Source organism: Lipotes vexillifer, unplaced genomic scaffold (assembly GCF_000442215.2).
Source record: "Lipotes vexillifer unplaced genomic scaffold, Lipotes_vexillifer_v1.1 scaffold966, whole genome shotgun sequence".
Classification (NCBI taxonomy): domain Eukaryota; kingdom Metazoa; phylum Chordata; class Mammalia; order Artiodactyla; family Lipotidae; genus Lipotes; species Lipotes vexillifer.
In genome coordinates this window covers 51485-73740 of record NW_006795769.1, presented here as the reverse complement: position 1 = coordinate 73740, position 22256 = coordinate 51485, and the positions used below count along the sequence as shown (strand labels likewise).

The 22256-nt window shown below is 45.4% G+C and overlaps 1 protein-coding gene across 1 annotated transcript in view; it reads right to left on the bottom strand.

Annotated features, from left to right (window-relative positions):
* Positions 1–22256, bottom strand: part of LOC103069054 (DNA polymerase nu-like) — a gene marked incomplete at its 5' end in the record, with an annotated part of 68784 nt that overhangs the window by 22967 nt on the left and 23561 nt on the right. The window contains 1 exon segment of the mRNA XM_082931425.1: positions 4373–4455. Within this exon segment, the coding sequence (XP_082787551.1) occupies positions 4373–4455 (83 nt within the window).

The following is a 22256-nucleotide window of genomic DNA, read 5'->3' as shown; positions in this document are numbered from 1 at the left end:
CAGCCGCTCCGCGGCACGTGGGATCCTCCCGGACCGGGGCGCGAACCCGCGTCCCCTGCGTCGGCAGGCGGACTCCCAACCGCTGCGCCCCCAGGGAAGCCCCTGGAGGAGATTTTTATAGCAAGATCTCTGGCCAGGACGACACCCGAGTTCCAGGCCGGCACCCCGAGTTCTAGGACGACACCCAAGTTCTAGGCCAGCGCCCCGAGTTCCAGGATGGCACCCCTAGTTCCAGGACGACACCTGACTTCTAGGCCGGCACCCTGAGTCTCAGGATGGCACCCGAGTTCCAGGATGACACCCAAGCTCTAGGCCGGCACCCCGAGCTCTAGGATGGCACCCCGAGTTCCAGGACAACACGCGAGTTGCAATCGACTCCAGATCCCAGGAAACCACTTGTTCGCTTTCTATCAGTGCAGATTTTCTTTTCATTATTTTTTGTGGTAAAATATATATAACACAAAGTGTGCCATACTGTAAATTAATTTTGAGTGTTCCAGAATTTCATATAGATGGTGTAATAAATTATTTACTATAAATACTCCTTTGTATCTGGCTGTCTTCTTTCATTTGCCATAATGTTTTGAGGTTCATCCATGTTGACAGCTGTATCAATAGTCTGTTGCTTTTTTAAAAATTGAAGTGTAGTTGATTTGTAATATTGTGTTAGTTTCAGGTGTACAGCAAAGTGATTCAGTTATACACATCTTTCTTCTTGAGTATGGATCGGGTTACCCTCTTTCTCCATATGTTTAGTAATTTTGGATTGTATTCTGGCTATCGTATTATAAATGATATGTTGTAGACACTCTAGATTCTGTTATGTTTCTCTCAGCAGTGCTGATTTAGAAAAAAAAAAACAACTTCAAACTTTGTCCCCCTGCAGAGTCAGCAGCAGCTGAAAGCGCGCATCAGTCCTTTCAGCAGCAGCTGGGCTGTTTGAAGCCTGCCCTTTTCACACACAGTCAGGGGTCAGCCAGAGATCTGGGCAGAGCTCAAGCCCAGAATTCGGGGCTCTCCTTTGACTCTCCTCTTTCCGAGATTTCTCCCTTCACTTTCCAGATTCGCTGGCTGCCCTGACCTCTTTCCTCTGCTTTTTATTTTCCCCAATTAACTAATTAATTTTTATGTTTGGCTACTTTCGGTCTTCGTTGCTGCGCGCAGGCTTTCTCTGGTTGTGGCGAGCGGGGGGCTACTCTTTATTGTGGTGCGTGGGCTTCTCATTGCACTGGCTTCTCTTGTTGCAGAGCATGGGCTCTAGGTGCATGGGCTTCAGTAGTTGTGGCATGGGGGCTCAGTAGTTGTGTCGCACAGGCTTAGTTGCTCCGTGGTATGTGGAATCTTCCTGGACCAGGGCTTGAACCCATGTCCCCTGCATTGTCAGGTGGATTCTTAACCACTGTGCCACCAAGGAAGCCCCTGTCCTCTGCTTCTTGAAGCCAGTAAGACCCTGGATTTCTGTCGGAGTTTTAGCCACACACAACACGGACAGAGGCTTGCCTTCAGGTGATGAGCTACAAAACGGGAAACTCACCCTGTGCTATTCCTTCCTTCCAAGTGTTAACCCACCTCCAATTTCTGTCTGCTTTTGATCACTTTTCAGTACCTTTAGGTAGTTGTTTATTATACTTTAGCATACTTTCTAGTTGATATCTGTGGGAGGGTGGCCTGATCGGAGTGCCATGGCCGCTGCTGGAAGTCACATTTCTCCTTCTGTGTCTACGGCTGAGAAGGAATTCCTTTCCCTTCCTCTGTAGAGCTGTTGGGATATCCCAGGGTCTCTGCACAGGAAGAAAGCCTGCTTCCGAGAGAAGCCGGTGATGTGGCAACACTGAGAGAAGCAGAGATGGGCTGAGCCGGAGACCGAGGGTCCGGTCACTCCTCCAGGTCCTGGTCCTTATTCCCCATGCCCTTGCCGGGGGGTCTGTCACACTCTAAGGCCACCGTGCCCCTGCCCCCCAAGTAGGACAAGGTTTGGCTCTGTGAGGGCTTCTGTTCCGTGCTTCATGTTCATGGGTCCCCACTTCCGACACAACTTCCCTTCACACTTTGATTCAGCTAATCAGGTTCCTGCTGTTTCAGTTGTGAAAATGCAGGCCTGTCTCCGTAGGTGCACCCCTGGGAGCACGGATCCCCTTGGCGGGAGCGCGAGGTACCCCACCTCATAGGTCCCACGTGAACATAGTTTGGCTTTCCCCACAGAGGGCTAATTGCCTCCCGCGTGTGTGTGCGTGTGTGTGTGTGTATGTGTGCGTGTGTGTGCGTGGTAAAATTTTAAGTTTAGGAAGGAAATCTTCACTCCCTTTCCTCCACGTGCTCTTTGCCCCATGCTGAACTATAACAGCTTCTCACTCTTGTTTACAGCTCCAGGGCCTCGTGAGAGCCTGGCACTCGTGGGCCTCCAGGGATGCTGGCACAGGCCTGACCGGCTCCTGCACATCCTTTAAAACTCAGCCCGGCCTGACGAGGGGCCTCCCCTGGGCTCAGCAGTTGTGCTGGATGTCGCCGATCACTCAGTGCCGTCTCCGCAGGCCTGCTCGTGTGTCTCATCGGACAAGCGTCGGCCCCTGGGAGCAGGAGGCGTGGAGCCCGGCACTCGGCACGCACTGGCGACGGGATGTGGAGTGAGCTTAAGATGCGCAGCGAGGAGAATCAAGGGTCACGCTGACTCTAAGAGTAGCAGGAGCTCAGGGCAGGATGGGAGGAGCAGGGGTTTCTGCTGCCAGCGGGCCTCGGGGGGCACAGTGCTGGGCAGGCGGCTGCGTCCAGTGGGCTGAGGGCAGCGGTGAGCCCAGGGCCTGCGCTCCGGGCCGAGGCCTTCAGGCGGATAGGCACTCCCATTTTGGGGGGGACAGGTCTCTGGTGGCAGAGGCCTGGCGGCTCCCAAGCCCTGGGGAGAGGGGCTGAGGCAGGTGTGGGGACCAGGCTGCCCGTGGGCTGGGGGTACGTCTTCTCGCTTGTCCCGGTCCTGCTCTCCCTCTACAGCTTTTTGTCATCCTCACAATGACCACGACCCTGAAGCCAGGCTGGGGCCATGTGCCCCCAGCACCCAGAGCAGCCACTTCCAGACCCCTCGTGTTTAGGTGAAATCACAGCATTGCAACCCACAGGAGCCAGGCGGTTGAAGGCTTCTCTGCTGAGTTTCCAAAGGGCCCCAGCAGCCCAGGACGCCCGGCCCTTCAGGAGACGAAGGCCCCGCTTCACGCACGAGGCAGACGCAGCCCGACAGGTGCACAGAAACCCGGCTGTCAGGTGGTGACGGGAGCGGCAGACATGAGGCCCAGGGTGGGAACCCTGTCAGCGTTAGGGCTCAAAGCAGCGGCTAATGACTCATTGCTTATTTACAAAGTGGAGCTCTTTTCCTCCCCAGAAAATAACAGTGACTACTCCAGAAGGTGCCAGACCTACAGGAAGCAAAGACTGACTCTGGGTGCACCGGGTAGCGGGGGCAGCAGGGGAGGCCCGCCGGCCAGAGACTGGAGCCGAAGCGCCCCGCCCGAGTCCTGGCTGAGACCACAGCCCTGGCAGGTTTGAAGCGGGTTCCAGACTCATCATAAGCAGGTCGGTCACTCACGGTCCGGGAAGAGGCGCTTCGGAAGCAGGTCACACGGCACCGCAGTCACACTGGAGAAGCCCGAGGTGGCTCCTACCTGCAGCTGACTACACGTTTGCCCAGGGTTTTGTGCTGGCAGCTCTTCCCTGAACGGACACAGGGTTCCTACGGCAGGGAGGGACCCTCTTCTCTGTGTCTTTACACAAGCCCTTTTCCTCAAAGTGGAACTGATCCAGGAGGGGCCTACACGGGCCTGGCCGCCAGGCCACAGCCTCTCCTGACCCCCTCCCTCAGCTCCCGAGGGGCGTCGGGCCCACTGATGCAGCAAGACCGAGAGGGAGAAAGAATTTAAAAAGCCCAGAGAGCCCACGGTCAGGAAGGGAGAGGAGAGGGTGGGAGAGGGGAGGGGAGCAGGCTGCTCTGCCTTGGGTCCTGGGGCTGGAAAAGGGGAGGGGAATAGGGTGATGACAGAGGGCTCCTGGAGCATCTCGAAGCACAGGAGTGGCCCCCAGCAGGTGGTGTGATATGGGGTAGGGGGAGGCTTTGGTCGGCCCTCACTTCTGCACGTCTACTCTCCGTGCAAAGGTTGTTGGGAGCCCTGAGGGTTAAGGGCGTGAGTGGTCTGACTGGTGTCTGGTGCATCACAAATACCATCAACATGTGTGTAAACAGCGGCACACAGGGATGCACAAAATGAGCTCCGTGGGCTGAGAGTGATTTCTGTAAGTCACAGCCACATTTCAATGCAGGTGCACAACTAGAGCCACCTCCATCTGGCCTACAGGTGACACCAAGGCCTCAGGCCCACCCACAGCCTACCTGCTCCATAGACCACCGAGTACACCACCTTCTTGGTCTGCTCCCTGTCTGCGTGCGTCACGCGTTCTGGGGAAATGTCCTTCCTACATGGAAAGATGGCATGTTGTCAGGCACGTTGGCACCTGTCTGCAGAGGTCCTCAAGGGTCCAAACCACACGCATCCCCTCACACCCCAAGAACCACTTCAAGGTCAGGCCTGTCGTATGGTAGGGAAGACAGTCAGCATCTAAAGCATCCGTGTCAGCCTGGCCCCTCCGAACAGATGCCAGCCAGGTTCTGGGGTATCCACACCCAAAACCAAAAAGTGGCTCCACCACCAGAGTGCCAGGCAGACAGGAGGAGTCCTGGGGCCTGGGGCCTGCCTGTGGGTGCTGCAGTAGGGGCTGCTTCTGGACCTTCTGCAGGATTGGATGAGCAGCCTGTGCCTTGCCTCCTACAGAAGGAAGGGCCCTGTCCTGGCGTTCAGACAGAATAAGAACCAACTCCACACGCGACAGCGTGCCATCATGCCGCTCTCCAAAGATTAAAGCTGAGCCTGAGAAGCACAGGGGCCGGTGGGCACCCAGGGCCCCTCCTCCTTGCTAGGCCATCCTCGCCTAGCCGTGCGCACACCCCAAGTCTCCCTGATGGAGTAAGCACGTCAGATTAGCAGAGACAGAGAGAGAGAAAAGGAAGAAAAAGGAGCCTGAAAAAGGAGCCTGTCCAACCTCTGTGGGCAGCTCTGTGCTGGGCCCTCCTGCAGGGCTGGCCTTCATTCGTGGCCACGGGGTGAAGCTTAGGATCTGTTCAGGGATTTGGAGTGTATGGGCTGCCCCGGGCCTGCATGTGGCTTCTAGATTTCCCGGTATACACGGGGCTTTGAATGCCCTATTTCCCAAAGACCCTCTCTCCCCAGCTTTTCCTCCCAAGCTTTCAGGCTCTGTTATTTGCCTCGACTGAGGTCTTTTGTGGTTGACCTTAGGATGTTTTCCAGCAACCTGGCCACTTTTCTGACTGGAGACAGTTCCGAGATGGGGAAACAATGCCCGTGTCAGTCCTTCGGGCAGCCCCCAGATGAGTTAGAACAGACAAACACTATTCTTTGCGAATAAGGTCTGTGCCTGAAAGCAGGGACAGGGTCCCACTCTGGGCAGGAGGCTGCTGAGTCGTGGGAGTGGTGTGGGCCGAATGAAAACACCACAGAGCCCTCCTAACAGTTTTCAGTTGCTTTTTTCTTGATTCAGAACTTGCTTGGTTGCTGTAAGCTGCTGACTGTTTCTCAGCGCTCTGACAAGGTTGGTTCTAACAGTTTTTGCTTGATTTGTGGATGCTTCTGTTGGTGGACAGGCCCTCAGAGCTGCCTGCTTCACCATTTTCATTGATGTCCTAGAGTTCATTCATTTTACCACCTGATTTTAAAGTACTGATGCATTTCTTTTTGTCCTTTTCCTTCTGTGTTAAGCTATTTTGCCCAAGTTTTAAAATCCCACCCTTGAACTTGGTATTGTCAACAGCTGTATTTCGATAAGAAGCAAAGCACCAAAATGCACCCAAGCCCAGAACAAATGTGTGCCAACCCCTATGTCACCAGCCACCCTTGGTCCTCACTGAACTCCCTTTATTTTGGAAATCCCACAGGCGCTCCAAACCTGCTCAGGAAAGACATTGCTGAAAAGCTTACCTAAGACTAGCTTCCCCTTACCTGCTCAGGGCCACCTGCAGTGACGGCAGATGAGGGATTGGCCCAAACAAATGGGTCTGGCGACACTGCAGGGAGGGGACAAGGGAGGCATTTTGGAGCAGGTGCCCCTCAACCAAACCACACTAGGGACCCCGCTAGCTCTATCCTGGGCTGGAAAGTTGTCTGAGGGAGCAGCATTAACTCTCCTGGGACTTGCTTCTTCCCAGAACCAAACTGTGACAGAATGAATAGATGCTAGGGACATATATCGGACATCATGTTCCAATAACGGAGAACATGCTTTCTCCTTGAGCACATGGGGCACACGCACAATAACACATCATGCACCAGGGCACACAAAAAACCTCAAAAGGCTGCACATAGTAGGAATATTAAAATAACAGTCTGATCCCAGTATAAGAAAACTAGAAATTAAAGACAAAAACAAAATCCCCAAAGCCCATCTAGCTAGAAATATATCAGAAAACACTTCTATCAGTCAACTTTTGATTGAAGAGAAATATAAACAGAAATCACAGCGTTTCTAATGAAAACACCCTATGTCAGAACCAATGGATTACATTAAAACAGTGAGGAAATTTCATAACCCTAAATGCCTATATTAATAAAAATGACAGAATAAAAGTATATGAATTAAATAAACACAAGGGGAAAAAACAAGAAAATCCAAAGAATACACAAGGAGTGAAATAATACAGCTAGAAAAAAGATGGGAGCAGAAATTAATGAGGAAAAGAAATTAAATAGAGAACAGCAAAACAGATCACTAGTAAATAAAAATCCTGGTTCTTACAGAAAATAAATAAACCATTAGCTAGTTTAATCAAAAGGGCAAACACAGATATACAAAATAAGAAACAATGGGGGAAAGTAGCAGCAGATATATAGGAAGTTAAAAAAAAAAACCTTAAAAATTATTTTGCACAATGCTATGCAAGTACATTTTAAAACCCAGGTGAAACAGACAATTTCTTAAGAAAGCACAGTTATAAAAACTGACTCCAGTAGAGATGAAAGTTAAACAGACCAATGTCTATAGAAGAAAATCATTAAGGAACTATCCCACAAAAACACCAGGCTCAGATGGTTTCAAAGGAGAATTCTATCAAACCTTTAGAGACCAGAGAGTCCCCATGCTGTACAAATTGTTTCAGAGTGTAGAAAATGAACAAAAACTTCCAAATTAATTTTATTAAGTATAACAGTTATACCAAAACATGATAAAGATAGCATAAAAAAGGAAAATTATAGACTTATACTGCCTATGAATATTGTTTTCTTTAAAAATCTTAAAATTTATTCAAAATATAAAATTTATGAATATTGATTGATGTAATAATCTTAAATAGATTATTTGCAAACAAAGTCCAACTCCACATTAAGAAAATAGCACCTCACAGCCAAGCAGAGTTTATACCAGGAAAGCAAGGCTGGTTCAGTGTTAGGAAGTCCATTAATATAATTCACCACATGAATACGATGAAGGAGAAAACGACATGATCATCTACATTGTTGCTGAAAACAACCCCGTGACAAAATCCAACTCCAATCCAGTCCAATCCTACTCCTAGTAAAAACTCTTGAGAAAACAGGAATAGCTGAATACTTCCTTAAACTTACCAAGCGATACACGTCACTCCTAAAGCTAGCTTCTTGTCATGGGAAGCTCCACGGCAAGGATGCCCACTACCTCCACTATTTAACACTGTTTTGAAAGTTTAGTTGATCCTCAAAGAACACAGGTTTCAACTCTGTGGGTCCACTTATATGCATGTTTTCCTCAATAAATAGATTGAAAATATTTTTGGAGATTTGCAACAATGTGAAAAAACTCAGAGATGAACTTTGTAGCCTGAATATTGAAAAATCTTAAGAAAAGGTTAGGTGTGTCGTGAATGCATAAAATACGTGTAGATAATAATTTAGTTTACCATTTACTACCATAAAATGGACGCAAATCTATTATAAAATGTTAAAATTTATCAAAACGTAAGCACACACACACAGAACGTACACGGTGCCGTTGACAGAAAAACGTGAAGCCGCAGTATGAAATCATCCCTGTGTGAATGAACTGCAGCGTACCCTGTGCTGCCGTTAACGATTTCCTAGACTCCTCCTGTTGCTACTGTGCCGAGCTCGTGTTTCAAGTGTCCACTTAAAATGCCCCGTGATGCTGGTCATTTCCATGTGAGGAGTTTGTCTCTCCAGTAAATCGGGAATTGCAGTAAAAAGTGATCTCTCGTGGTCCTCACACATTTTTCATCACGTTTAGGGCAATATCGTAAACCTTCAGTAACACCATGGAGCCCATACGAAGTGCCACTAGTGCTGCTGGAAGTGCTCCCAAGAAGCAGAGAAAAGTCGTGACGTTATGAGAAAAAGTTGAATTGCATGAGATGTACAGTAGATCGAGGTCTGCAGCTGTGGTTGCCGCCATTTCAAGATAAATGAATTCAGCGTAAGGACCATTGTAAGAAGAGAAAAGGAAATTCGTGGAGTAGTCGCTGCAGCTATGCCAGCAGGCACAAAAACCTTGGCCTTTTTGCAAAATCTCTCTTTATCTTGTATTGAAAATGCACCTTTTATGTGGGTGCAGGATGGCTATAGACTCTAATATGATTCGAGAAAAAGTGAAGTCATTACATGACAACTTAGAGCAAAAGGAAGGTGAAGGATCTAAAGCTGGAGAATTTAATGCCAGCAAAGGATGGTTTAATAATTTTGGTAAAAGGATTGGCTTTAAACACGTAAAGATAACAGGAGAAGCAGCTTCTGCTGACCAAGGGGCAGCAGACGAGGTCCTAGACGCTGCTAAGAAAATCACGGGGGAGAAAGGATATCTGCCTGAACAGGTTCGTAATGCAGATGAAAGTGCCTTGTTCTGGAAAACGGTGCCACAAAGGGCGCTCACCGGGAAGGAAGAAGTGACCAGCAGGATTTAAGGCAGGAAGGGAAGGGCTGACTCCTGTTTCGTACCAGTGCAGTCAGGTTTAGGGTCAGGACTGCCCCCCACCTATCAAGCTGCTGACCCCTCAGCCTTAAAGAGAGAAGGTGAACAGCAGCTGTCAGGCTTTTGGTTGGACAACAAGGCCTGGACAGTGAGAGCCCTTTTTCTGGATTGGTTCCATCAGTGCTTTGTCCCTGAAGTTAGGAAGCAACTTGCCAAGAAGGGACTGCCTTTAAAGTTCTTTTGATACTGGGCAATGCCCTCCTGGCCGCCCAGAACTCCACGGGTGCAGCCCCAGAGGTGTCAAAGTGGCCTACTTGCCCCCGGACACAACGTCTCTATTTAGCTTCTAGATCAGGGGCCACAAGGACCTTTGAGGCTCACTATACACGGTGCTCCAAGGAAAGGATCGTCAATGCTGTGGAAGGGAACCCTGATAGAGACGACATCATGACAGCCTGGAAGGGTTACACCATTGAAGATGCCATCATTGTTACAGAAAAGCTGTGAAAGCCATCAAGCCCCAAACAATAAAATCCTGCTGGAGAAAACTGTGACTGGGTGTTGTGTATGACTTCACAGGATTTACGATGGAGCCCACCAAGGAAAGCATGAAAGAATTTGTGAGCCGGGCAAAAAAAGGTTGGGGGGGCGGTGAAGGGTTTCAACATACGGGTCTTGGAGAAACTCAAGAGCTGACAGACACCGCACCAAAGTGAACAGAAGACAACTCCATGAAGATGAGAGCTTCCCCACCAGCGCCAGCCAAAGAGGAGGGCACAGAAGCAGCAGCGCCAGGAACAAACCGACGTTAGATGACCTGGCAGAAGGGCTCTGATATTCCAGACTGCTTTCGACTTCTTTCGGGACGTGAACCCCTCTATGAAACGGAAGCAAATGCTGGAGGAAGGATTGGTGCCGTATAGAAACATCTTTAGAGAAATGAAAACGCAGGGAAGTCAGGCAGAGATTACGACGTATCTCCGTGAGGTTACACTGGGGGTACCTGCCTCTCCTGCCTCCCGCCCGCCGCCCATCACGCAGCGTGAGGACGACGAGGACGGAGACCCTGTGATGATCCACCTCCGTGCACCGAACAGTGAATCATCGTCATCCACACAGTTAATCAACGTATCTGTTGTGTGTGTGTGTCTTCATGCTCATTACATCTCCCCATTATTCTTTTAGTATCTGTAAAGATTATGCTGATGTACTTTTTTTTTTTTTTTTGGCCACGCTGCACAGCTTGCGGGATCCTAGTTCCCTGACCGGGGATCAAACCCGCGCCACCTGCAGTGGAAGCACGGAGCACGGAGTCCCAACCACTGGACCACCAGGGAAGTCCCCTGATGTACCCTTTTTTACTCCTGATATTAGTAATTTGTGGGTTTTCTTTTTCTTTTTTTTCTTGTGGTACGCAGGCCTCTCACTGTCGTGGCTTCTCCCGTTGTGGAGCACAGGCTCCGGACGCGCAGGCTCAGCGGCCATGGCTCACGGGCCCAGCCGCTCCACGGCATGTGGGATCTTCCCGGACCGGGGCACAAACCTGTAGCCCCTGCATCGGCAGGCGGACTCTCAACCACTGCGCCACCAGGGAAGCCCTCTCTTTTTCTTGATCAGTCTCTCCAGGGGTTTATCAATTTTATTTATCTTTTCGAAAATCCTGCTTCTGTGGGAAAATCCTTGATTTTCTCAACTATTTTTCTGTTTCTATTAAATTGGTTTCCACTCCTCCTCACCTCCTTCTACTTACTTGGGATTTAAATTCCTCTTATTTTTCTAGCTTCTTAAGGTGGAAGCTTAGAAGCTTTGATAAGTTATTTAGACTTTTCTTATTTTCTATTATAAACATGTAATGTCATACATTTCTAAGTGCTTCTATAGCTGCCTCCCAAAATTTTTGACATGTGTTTTCATTTTCATTTAGCTCAAAATATTTTCTAGGGCTTCCCTGGTGGCGCAGTGGTTGAGAGTCCGCCTGCCGATGCAGGCGACACGGGTTCGTGCCCCGGTCCGGGAAGATCCTGCGTGCCGCGGAGCGGCTGGGCCCGTGAGCCATGGCCGCTGAGCCTGCGCGTCTGGAGCCTGTGCTCCACAACAGGAGAGGCCACAGTGGTGAGAGGCCCACGTACCACAAAAAAAAAAAAATTTTTTTCTAATTTCCCTTCTGACTTTTTGCTTTGACCTATGGGTTATTTAGAAATGTCATCTTTATTTCCAAATATGTGGGGATTTTCTATACATATTTTTGTTCTTGATTCCATATTTAATTTCACTGTATTAGAGAACATAGTCTCTACGATTTCAGTACTTTTAAATTTATTGACACTCGTCTTATGGCCAAGCATGCGGTCTATCTTGATGAATGCTTTATTGTGCATGTAAAATGCAGTATATTCTGCAATTGTTGATAATGTTATTCAGGTCTTCCATATCCTTTCTGACCTTCCTTGTCCCTGTTATTATTAAGAAAGTAGTGTTGAAATCTCCAACTGGACTTGTGGATTTGTGCATGTTTCATCTCAGCTCCATCAGGTTTGCTTCATGTATTCTGAATCTGTCCTATTAGATGCACCCTATATAGAAGTGTTATGTTTTCTTGATGAACTGGCCCTTTTATGAAGTGTCTCTCTCTGTCCCTGGCAATAGTCCTTGTCCTGAAATCTAACTGTCTGGTACTAAAACAGCCATTCAAATGTTTATCTGGTGAGTCCTGATCTCCTGGCTTTTAGTCTATGTTCTCACTCACTGAACTGCACACTGTGTCTCCCGTTAACACTTCCAGGTTTAGGGAGAGTTTGGGGGTCTTTGTGAAGTGCACGTTTCTCTGGCTCCTTGTATTGTCCTCAGACACAATGACAGGGAATGAAGCCACCTGTATTCTCGTGGGACTGCATACCAGGAGCAAAGTATAAACTTTTCATTAATTGCATTTACCTGCTGCAGTGGCCACTAATAAGTAGATACAGAGCAGATACTCCTTACACCTGGAGCTTGAAAGAATTCTTGAGAGGTTGGCATATGTATTAGTTTCCTGTGGCTGCTGTAATGAATTGCCACAAATTTGGTGGCTTAAAACAAGGGATATTTATTCCCTCACCGTTCTCGGGGTCAGAAGTCTGAAATCAGTACCGCTGGGCCAAAATCAAGGAGTCGGCAGGGCCTGCTCCTGCTGGATGCTCTAGGGGAAGAATCTATCCCTTGCTTCTTCCAGCCTTTGGTCACATCCCTCCAGTCTCCCTCCTGTGGTCGCGGGGCCTCCTCTTCTCTGTGTCAAGTCCCTCTCATCCGGCTCTTACAAGGGCCCTGTGACGGCATTTAGAGCCCACTCCGATAACCGGGATAATCTTCTCATCTCAGGATCATGAACTTAATCACGCTGCAAACATCTTTTTCCATATAAGGCAACCTTCACAGGCTCCAGGGTTTAGGATGCAGATATCTTTTGCGGGCCATTATTCAGGTTACCACAGCATATGAACCTTAAAACGCTTACGCAATGAGATCCAGGTTTTGAAAACAAAAAACAAAAAAAAAGGAATAAGAATCAAAAGCACAGAAGTGCGTGTACAAGAGAGACAGAGGCCGAGACAGAAAAAGAATGGACAGGAATGGAGTCTGGCAAAGGAAGACAAAGCTGAGTGGAGACAGTGACTTGGATGTGGGGTGAGGAACGAAGTGCCCCCCATACATGGATGGCCTTGGCCCATGAACGACAGCTGGATGCAGTCACAGTGGGTGGTCCAGAGGCCAGGGTGTGCGAGAGGTCAGAGGTTCCCCAATTCAATGAGGCCAAGCCTGGATTCCAGTTCGTTAGTGAGAAATAGAAAAATGAAATGAGATCTGGACAAAAATTATGTAAGTAAAATTCTATCTAAATCTTTGTCAAACCTATGCTTGACCTTGCAGCTATGCCAGAGGCCGCCCCTGGGCAGCTGAGAAGCAGGGGAGACACTGCAGTCAGGCCTGCGAGTGCCAGGCAGAGACGGGGCAGGGAGTGCAGAGGGGCCGGCTTTGCACCTGCGAGCACAAGAAGCTCACAAGGGGCCCCTCAGGGGCCAGGGCAGGTAAGTCAGAATCCCACAGGGAAAAGGAGGCCAAAGTGCCTCACTGCCTGCATCAGGGCTGCTAGGACAGGCCTCCAGTGTGCACCCCACGGCGTGGCCAGCAGAGGTGGTCAACAGCCCAGGGGCAGAGGGAGAACAGACCAGCTTGGAAGGCACGGGCTCCCAGGTGTCCCCTTCTAAGGTCCCACCTGGTTGTCTCCTGGGAGCGGTGGCCCGAGATGTGTGCCAGGGCAGCGGCAGCTGCAGGTGGCCCCCAAGCCTACGGAAGAGCCCGACTGCTTCAGTACCACCGAGGGTGTGTCCCTGCTCCCCCAGCTCCCTGCCCCCCGCGCCCCCCCAGCCAGGCTCTTTGGTCAAGGCCAACCCAGCACAGACATGGCCCCCCTCCCCGACCCGGGGGCCGCAGACACGGGAGAGCCCAGGGACATGGGCTCCTTATTGCTTTTGTTTCCTTGGTGAAAGGGGATTATCCCAAAGCTAGAAAGGGCCGGGCAAACACTGTCAAGAGAGAACACGCAGCCCTCACAACCGCAGGCAGCCGCTCTCTGTGAATTCTGTCCCTGGGGTGAGAGCAGCACCCAGTTCCTGTGCCGGCGACTGGAGAAAACAGGAGTAACAGGAAATTGGGACAGGCTGGTTTCCAGAGGCAGACTTGATGTTACGGTTGCGGCGGTGAACTGGGCGGCGATGCAGTGGACAGAAAGGAGCCGGAAGACCCTGTCGTGGGCTTGTCTTTGACTCTGCCAACCCGCTTTCCTACAGGCGGCCACCCTGCCTTCCTGAAACAACTCCCCTGACCAGCCAAAGACAGAAGGGTGGGGCTGTTCCATGTTCTGGGCCTGAGGACCAGCTTAAACCACAGGAATCATCCATCCTTTGCAGGTTTGAAAGCACTGTTTGGCCTGGATGCTTTTTTCTTTTGATGTTTGTGGAACTTCAGTTCTTCCTTCTTTTTCTGTTTCCTCTGAAAAGGTTATTGGTCTTTTGGCCTTTCTGCCTTTTCTCGGATCCTTGTAGGTAATTTATATTTTCCCAGAAAATCATTTATATCATTAAAACTTACACATTCGTTAGCAGAGAGTTGTACATGGTGACCTCTCTTTTTGCAAGAGATAGAACTTGGAAAAGACCTGTTGAGAAGAAAAACTTCTAGCAAATGAAGAAAAAACCCCCCACAAAGTATTATAATGGAACACTGCCTTCAGAAATCAGAAGGAAAACCATCTCCAACACAGATTTCTATCCCCAGACAAATTATCAACCAAATGTGAGAGATTTTCAGACAGGTAAGTTCTCTAAAAATTAACCTTCCATGTACCATTTCTGAGGGAGCCAAATAAGGATATGCTCCACGAAGACAACGGAGTAACCCAAGAAAGGGAGTCCAGTACAGGAGAGGGGCAGAGGGGCCCCGGAGGATGGTGAGGAGAAGCACTGGCTGACGGTCCCGCCGGGCCTAGAGGGCAATCAGTCCAGATGGAACAGGGCAGAGGCTCCAGAAAGACCTCCTTCAGGAAACTGAACTTGATAAACACCTGATGGGTGGGAAAGTTTGCCATACAAAGCTCCTCAGAGAAAGCTTCAGAAGGGAGTATTCCATAATAAAATAAACAGCTTCAGGAGTTGCTGTAAGAGATCTGTGAGGTAAGGGGAATACAATATTTTGGCAGGTTCATTGCTGGCTTTTCTTTTTCTCAAACAAGCTCAGGTCAAATGGAACAGGGAAATCTGTAACTGCAAGACAGAAACTCTAGACAATGTGAACATAGGAGTGGTGTGGAAAGGGGATATTAAAGGGACACAAGGACATGCTAAATTATGTGTTTTATTAGAAAGAAGATGTAAATATTGATCATTTTAAGTAATCAAAGGACAAACAAAAGAACGTGAGTATTTACCCTAGCACCTAAGACAGTGATTGGAACACAGAAAATATTCAATAAGTATTTAGTGAGTGAATGAGCTAAGAAATGAATAGGTATGATTCTTAAGGGCAAAAAGCATAAGAACACGTTTTAAATATATAACTTTTAAACAATCTGGAGAGTTGTCTACTTTTGGTACCGGCAGACTAGCATGTTGTAGATGAATTTCCATGTAGGGCAATTATAATTGCTGGAGGAAATATTAAAAAGCATCTGTTTGAAGGCATGAGAGAACAGTAAGAAAAAAGCCCAAGACAGCAAGAACTTGAAAGGCTACGGCTTCGGAGAAAGGAACACGTAGAAATGTAAGCCTGATGTTTGGGGCCACAACACTCTCCCTCGAGGAATTTGCTGATTTTGAAGTGATAGTTGAAAGGCTGATTTTTGCTTCCTGAAGAGTCTATGGGACTAGAGAACAACTTGAGGTTCAGGGCTCATCAATAAAAGGATGCAGGGCTTCCCTGGTGGCGCAGGGGTTGAGAGTCCGCCTGCCGATGCAGGGGACGCGGGTTCGTGCCCTGGTCCGGGAGGAAACCCACATGCCGCAGAGCGGCTGGGCCCGTGAGCCGTGGCCGCTGGGCCCGCGCGTCCGGAGCCTGTGCTCCGCAACGGGAGAGGCCACAACAGTGAGAGGCCCGTGTACCGCAAAAAAAAAAAAAAAAAAAAAAAAAAAAAGGATGCAGGACTTCCCTGGTGGTCCAGTGGTAAAGAATCCGTCTTACAATGCAGGGGATGAGGGTTTGATCCCTGGTCAGGGAACTAAGATCCCATAGACCTTGGGACAACTAAGCCCACACGCCGCAACTACTGAGCTCGTGCGCCTCAACTAGAGAGCCTGCATGCTGCAACTACAGAAAAGAAAACCCGCATGCCACAACTGGAGAGAGGCCCGTGCACCGCAATGAGGATCCCGCGTGCCCCAATGAAGACCTGACGCAGCCAAAAATAAAAATTAAAAATAAATAAATAAATAAACCTTTAAAAAAAAAAGAAAGAAAGAGGATCCTTGGTACTCTAGGGGAAAATGTGATCTTGAAATTTACTAGCTTTCACAAAGACTGAAGCTCATCTTCCCAATGGATCAATCCATGATTGGACTAAGGCAACCTGCCCTCAGTCTGACTGTCTGCCAGAAGCAAGACTATACCATCTTTTGAGGAAGATAACACCATTCATAGCTGTAACCTCTCATTTTCATTCACGCTATTTGATCCAAAATCAGCTGGCATCCCAGGAAACAAGATCAAATGACTAGAAACCAAGAGAGAAACAATAGAAACAGATCTCTGGGAGACACAGATATTGCAGTTATCAGTTATAGACATTAGGGTGGCTGTGATTAACATGTTTCAGAGATTAGATGATGAGCTGAGAATTTAAGAATTGAAAACTACAGAAATTAATTAAATGGCAGGTTGTACAACTGAAAAATACAGTAAATAAAATTAAGAACTCAAAAGTTTACTCAAATAGGGTTTAACTTTAACAGCCTATTGGTCATGCCTGTAGAAAAGGCTATTGGGTGGAAGGTAGACAAAGTAATTGAAGATTAGATAAAATGTCCAGCCTGAGGCATGCAGAGAAAAAAGATGGAGAATACAGAAAAGAGAATAAGAGACACACGGAATATGGTGAAAAGTTCTAATGTAGGTGTAACCTCAGTCCCAGCAGCAGAGGAGACAGGAGAGAGAAGCAGTACTTAAAGAGATAATGGCCAAGAAGTTTCCAAAGATGATGAAAGACATAAAACCACAGATAAAGGGAACAGTACAAACCACAAGCAAGATAGATCCAAAGAAAACCACATCTAAGCATAATATAAAACTGCTGAAAACCAACAACAGAGAAAATCTAAAAAACAGCTAGAATAAATGATTGATTGCCTCCAAAAAAGCAACAATATAAATAACAGTGACTTCTTTTTTTTTTTTTTAATTAATTTATTTATGGCTGTGTTGGGTCTTCGTTTCTGTGCAAGGGCTTTCTCTAGTTGTGGCAAGTGGGGGCCACTCTTCATCGCACGCACAGGCTCAGTAATTGTGGCTCACGGGCCCAGCTGCTCTGCGGCATGTGGGATCTTCCCAGACCAGGGCTCGAACCCGTGCTCCCTGCATTGGCAGGTGGACTCTCAACCACTGCGCCACCAGGGAAGCCCAACAGTGACTTCTTGACAAAAATAATGGAAAATAGAAAAAAACAGAATGAAATTATAAAGATACTAAAAACAAACAAAAAAACGCTCAGATGTGGCAAACTAGAATTCTACATCCAGCACAAATATTCCTCAAACATAAAGGCAGAATAAAAAATGTTTTGGATGAACAAAAACTGAGATAATTTGTCAATTGAATACCTGCACTAAAAGAAATGCTAAGACAGAAGAAAAACAACTCCATGTGGAAGCACGGATATGCAGGAAGGAATAAAGAGCAATGGAAGGGCTCTTATAAGCAAAGTTAAAACAGATATTGACTGTACAAAACCACCTCATAATGCTTTGTGTAGTTCAAAATACATGCAGAATTAAAAGTAAATGAAAACAACAGTACAAAAGGCAGGAGCGGGAGATAAATGGAGTTAAAGTGTTATATAGTCTGAGAAGGGGTAAAAGAACGACTTTATATTACATTTTTATATGTGAAGGACTCTTGTAGTAGTCTCTAGAATAGTTTCTAAAAGCATAGTGAAAGAATATATAACTAACAAGGTAATAGAGGGGGAAATGAAATAACAAAAAATACTTAAGCCCAAAAAAGGCAAAAAAAGAGAGAAAAAGAAGTACAGAAAAAATAGGACAAGTAGAAAATAACACTAAAAGGAGCAATTTATACCTAAATGTATCAGCAATTATATGTAAGTGAGAAAGATACTCCAATTTAGAAACAAAGATTGGCAGAACAGATTACATGTTAGAAACACTGCCTAGGGGCTTCCCTTGTAGTGCAGTGGTTAAGAATCCACCTGCCAATGCAGGGGACATGGGTTTGAGCCCTGTTCCAGGAAGATCCCACATGCTGCGGAGCAACTAAGCCTGTGCACTACAACTACTGAGCCTGTGCTCTAGAGCCCACAAACCACAACTACTGAGCCCACGTGCCACAACTACCGAAGCCTGTGTGCCTAGAGCCCATGCTCCACAACAAGAGAAGCCACTGCAATGAGAAGCCCGCACACTGCAACAAAGAGTAGCCCCCACTGGTTGCAACTAGAGAAAGCCTGTGCGTGGCAATGAAGACTCAACACAGACAAAAATAAATGAAAAAAAAAAAAAAAAAAAAAAAAAAAACAACACAAAAAAAAAAAAAAAAAAAAAAAAAAAAAAAAAAAAAAAAAAACCACTGCAAGATAACATGCCCTCCAACCAAAAGAAAGCTGGTTCAGCTGTGCTTATATCAGAAAAAATAGTTGTAAGTTTATATATGCCCACTAATATAGCTTCAAAAATATGAAGCAAAAATTGACAGAACCCAAATGAGAAACAGAGAAATCCATGATCACAATGGGAGACTGACTCGACTTTCTGATACTCATAGAACAAGCACACAGTATTAGCAACAACATAGGACATGGGAATGACTCGTGTAATGAGCCTGACCTAACAGATGCATACAGAAAGGACGACAGAGACGTGCTTATCAAAACTGACCTTGGGCTGGTCTGTGAACCCATTTAAAACACATATCTATGGCCAACAGGCACATGAAAAGATGAACATCACTAATCATTAGAGAAATGCAAATCAAAAGTACAATGAGGTATCACCTCACACTGGTCAGAATGGCCATCATCAAAAAGTCTACAAATAATAAATGCTGGAGAGGGTGTGGAGAAAAGAGAACCCTCCTACACTGTTGGTTAGAGTGCAAATTGGTACAGCCAATATGGAGACCAGTACGGAGGTTCCTTAAAAATAGAGTTACTGTATGATCCAGCAATCCCACTCCTGGGCATACACCTGGAAAAGATGAAAAGTTTAGTTCTAAAAGATACATGCACCTCAATGTTCATAGCAGTACTATTTATAATAATAGCCAAGACATGAAAGCAACCTAAGTGTCCATCAACAGATGAATGGATAAACAAGATGTGGTATACATACACAATGGAATATTACTCAGCCATTAAAGAGAATGAAATAATGTCCAGCAACATGGATGGACCTAGAGGTTATCACACTGAGTGAAGTAAGTCAGGCAGAAAAAGACAAATATTATAAAATATCACTTATATGTGGAATCTAAAAACTAGTACAAATGAACATATTTACAAAACAGAAACAGACTCACAGACATAGAAAACAAACTTAACGGTTACCAAAGGCGGAAGGTGGGCGAAGGGAATTGGGAATATGGGATTAACAGATGCACACTACTATGTACAAAATAGGTAAACAACAAGACTTACTGTATAGCCCAGGGAACTAGATTCAATATCTTATAATAAACTATAATGAAAAAGAATAGGAAAAATAGATATATATAGATATATACATATATAACCGAATCACTTTGCTGTACACCTGAAAACTATCACAGTATTGTAAATCAACTATACTTTAAAAAGAAAAAAGAAAGACACATTTCAAAGACTGAAAATCCTACAATGTTCTTTAACCATAGTGGAATTAAACTAAAAATCACATCAGGAACAGTAACAACAAAAACTAGAAAATTCCCACATATTTGGAAATTAAGCATTGTACTTCTAAATAAGTCTTGAGTCAAAGAAAAAAACCACAATAAAAATTAGGAAATATTTTTAGCTGGATGACAGTGAAAATAGATATATCAAAATACTTGAGATGCAGCTAAATAAAGTCATGCTCAGAAAGAAAATTATAGCCTTAAATCCATATTAGAAAAGAAGACTGAAAAGCAATGATCTGAATACCATAACAAACAGTTGGGAAAAGAAAGAATAACATTCTGAGTTCAAAGAAAGTAGAAAGAAGAAAATGATAAAGAGAAGACATTAATATAATAGAAAATAAATGTATAATAAAGAGATTTAACAAAGATGTAATTGGTTCTTTGAATAAATTAATAAAATTTAAAAGTCCCTTGAAAGGCTGAATAAAAATGAAAAAAGGAAGGCACAGTTATCAATGCCAAGAAAGGCAAGGGAATATCATTTCAGACCCTATATTCGTTAAGATGATAAAAAGAGAATATATGAGCAACTTCATGTCAATTAATTTGGAAATATAGACAAAATGGACAAATTCACTGTAAAACACAATAAACCAAAACTTACACAAGAAATAGGAGAAAATCTGAGCGGCCATATAGCTATTAGTCATATAGCTATTTTGTGTGTTGTATCCCACACATAAAACCTCCAGGTTCAGCCAATTCACTGATGATTTCCTTCAAACATTTAAGGAAGAAACAAGACCACTCTTACATAAATTCTTCCAGAGAATGAAAAAAAAGAAGGAATACTTCCTAACTCAAAAACTTGACAAGGAAATTAAAAGAAAGGAAAATTATGGCCAGGCTGCTTGCATAAATTTAGATGCAAAATCTTAAACTAGCAGAAGAAAGCATGATCTAATCAACGGAAAATAGGAAAGAAAAGGAAACTCATATACGTTATGAAAATATAACATAAGAAGATAGAAAAGGCTTAATATATCAGTAATTACAAGAAATGTTAATTCACTAATTAAGAGAAAGGGACTCATAGACTGAATATTTAAATTTCAATATTACGTACAAAAAGACACATAAAGGTTAAAATAAAAGCACAAGAAAAAAAAATACAAGACAAGTATGCTCCAAAAGAAACCTTAACATTGATCAACATTTAATTTAAACCAAGAAAAAGTCATAAAGGACAAAGAAGATTACATTCTGTTGAAAATAAAACAAGAAGATACATACATCAAAAACATATAAACACCTAACAATTCAGTCTCAAACCTCTCAAGAAAAAACTTACAAGGGGCTTCCCTGGTGGTGCAGTGGTTGAGAGTCCGCCTGCCGATGCAGCGGACACGGGTTCGTGACCCGGTCCGGGAAGATCCCACGTGCCGCGGAGCGGCTGGGCCTGTGAGCCATGGCCGCTGAGCCTGCGCGTCCGGAGCCTGTGCTCTGGACAGTGAGAGGTCCGCGTACCGCAAAATTGGATATTCTAGCATACTCCTCTCAGAAACTTGTAGGTCAAACAAGCGAGCAAGCAAACAAAAAGCAGAGAAATTGAAGACCTGAACAGAGCAATTAATAAGCTCAAGCTGTGAGACATACATAGAACTCCATGACCAATAAAGTAAGGATGCATACTTGGCCAAAAATGAAGCCTCATTAACTACCAAAGGATCCATATTACACAAATTATATTCTTAACTATACTACAATACACTAATAAATTAATAATAAAAGGATAATAATTAGCATTTTATTCTTTTCTATTTTCTTCTTGATTTTTAAAATTGCTGCCCTTTATAAATTACTTTTTTGTGTAGTTAGAAAAATTTGGACTTGTTCTTTTTCCAGATTATTGAGTTGAATACTTATCTCATCTTTTTTTTTTTTTTTTTTTTTTTTTTGCGGTACATGGGCCTCTCACTGTTGTGGCCTCTCCCATTGCGGGAGCACAGGCTCCGGACGCGCAGGCTCAGCAGCCATGGCTCACGGGCCCAGCCGCTCCGCGGCATGTGGGATCCTCCCGGACCGGGGCACGAACCCGTGTCCCCTGCATCGGCAGGCGGACTCTCAACCACTGCGCCACCAGGGAAGCCCTCTCATTTGTTTTTATTTTCCGTTTCCTGAAAAATGTATTTAAAGGACTAAATTTCCCTCTACTGCTTTTGTGTCCCACAAGTTTTCACATATTGTATTTTTTATTATCATTAATTTCCAAACATTTCTTAATTTCCTATGATTTTTTTTAACACCAAGGGTATTTTTATAATATATTATTTTGTTTACACTCTTACCAAGGGGCCTTTCCAAGACCAAATATGATAATGTGTCATTAACTGTTGAGTATGATTATCTCAACCTTGTAAACCTGAAACTCACAAAATGGAGGCAGATCCCCTACAAATCACCATAAGCCAAGTAAATTCCATATGGATCAAACCTTTCAATATAACAAATTAAATCACAAAGACAGAAAAATATACTTGACTCTTTATATGATTTTGGGATGGGAAATAGTATTTTAAAGATGATAATCAAAAACAAGCAATAAAAGGACTAATAGATTTTATGGTATAAAATTTTAAATGTTTGAACATTAAAAAGAATTAACATAATTG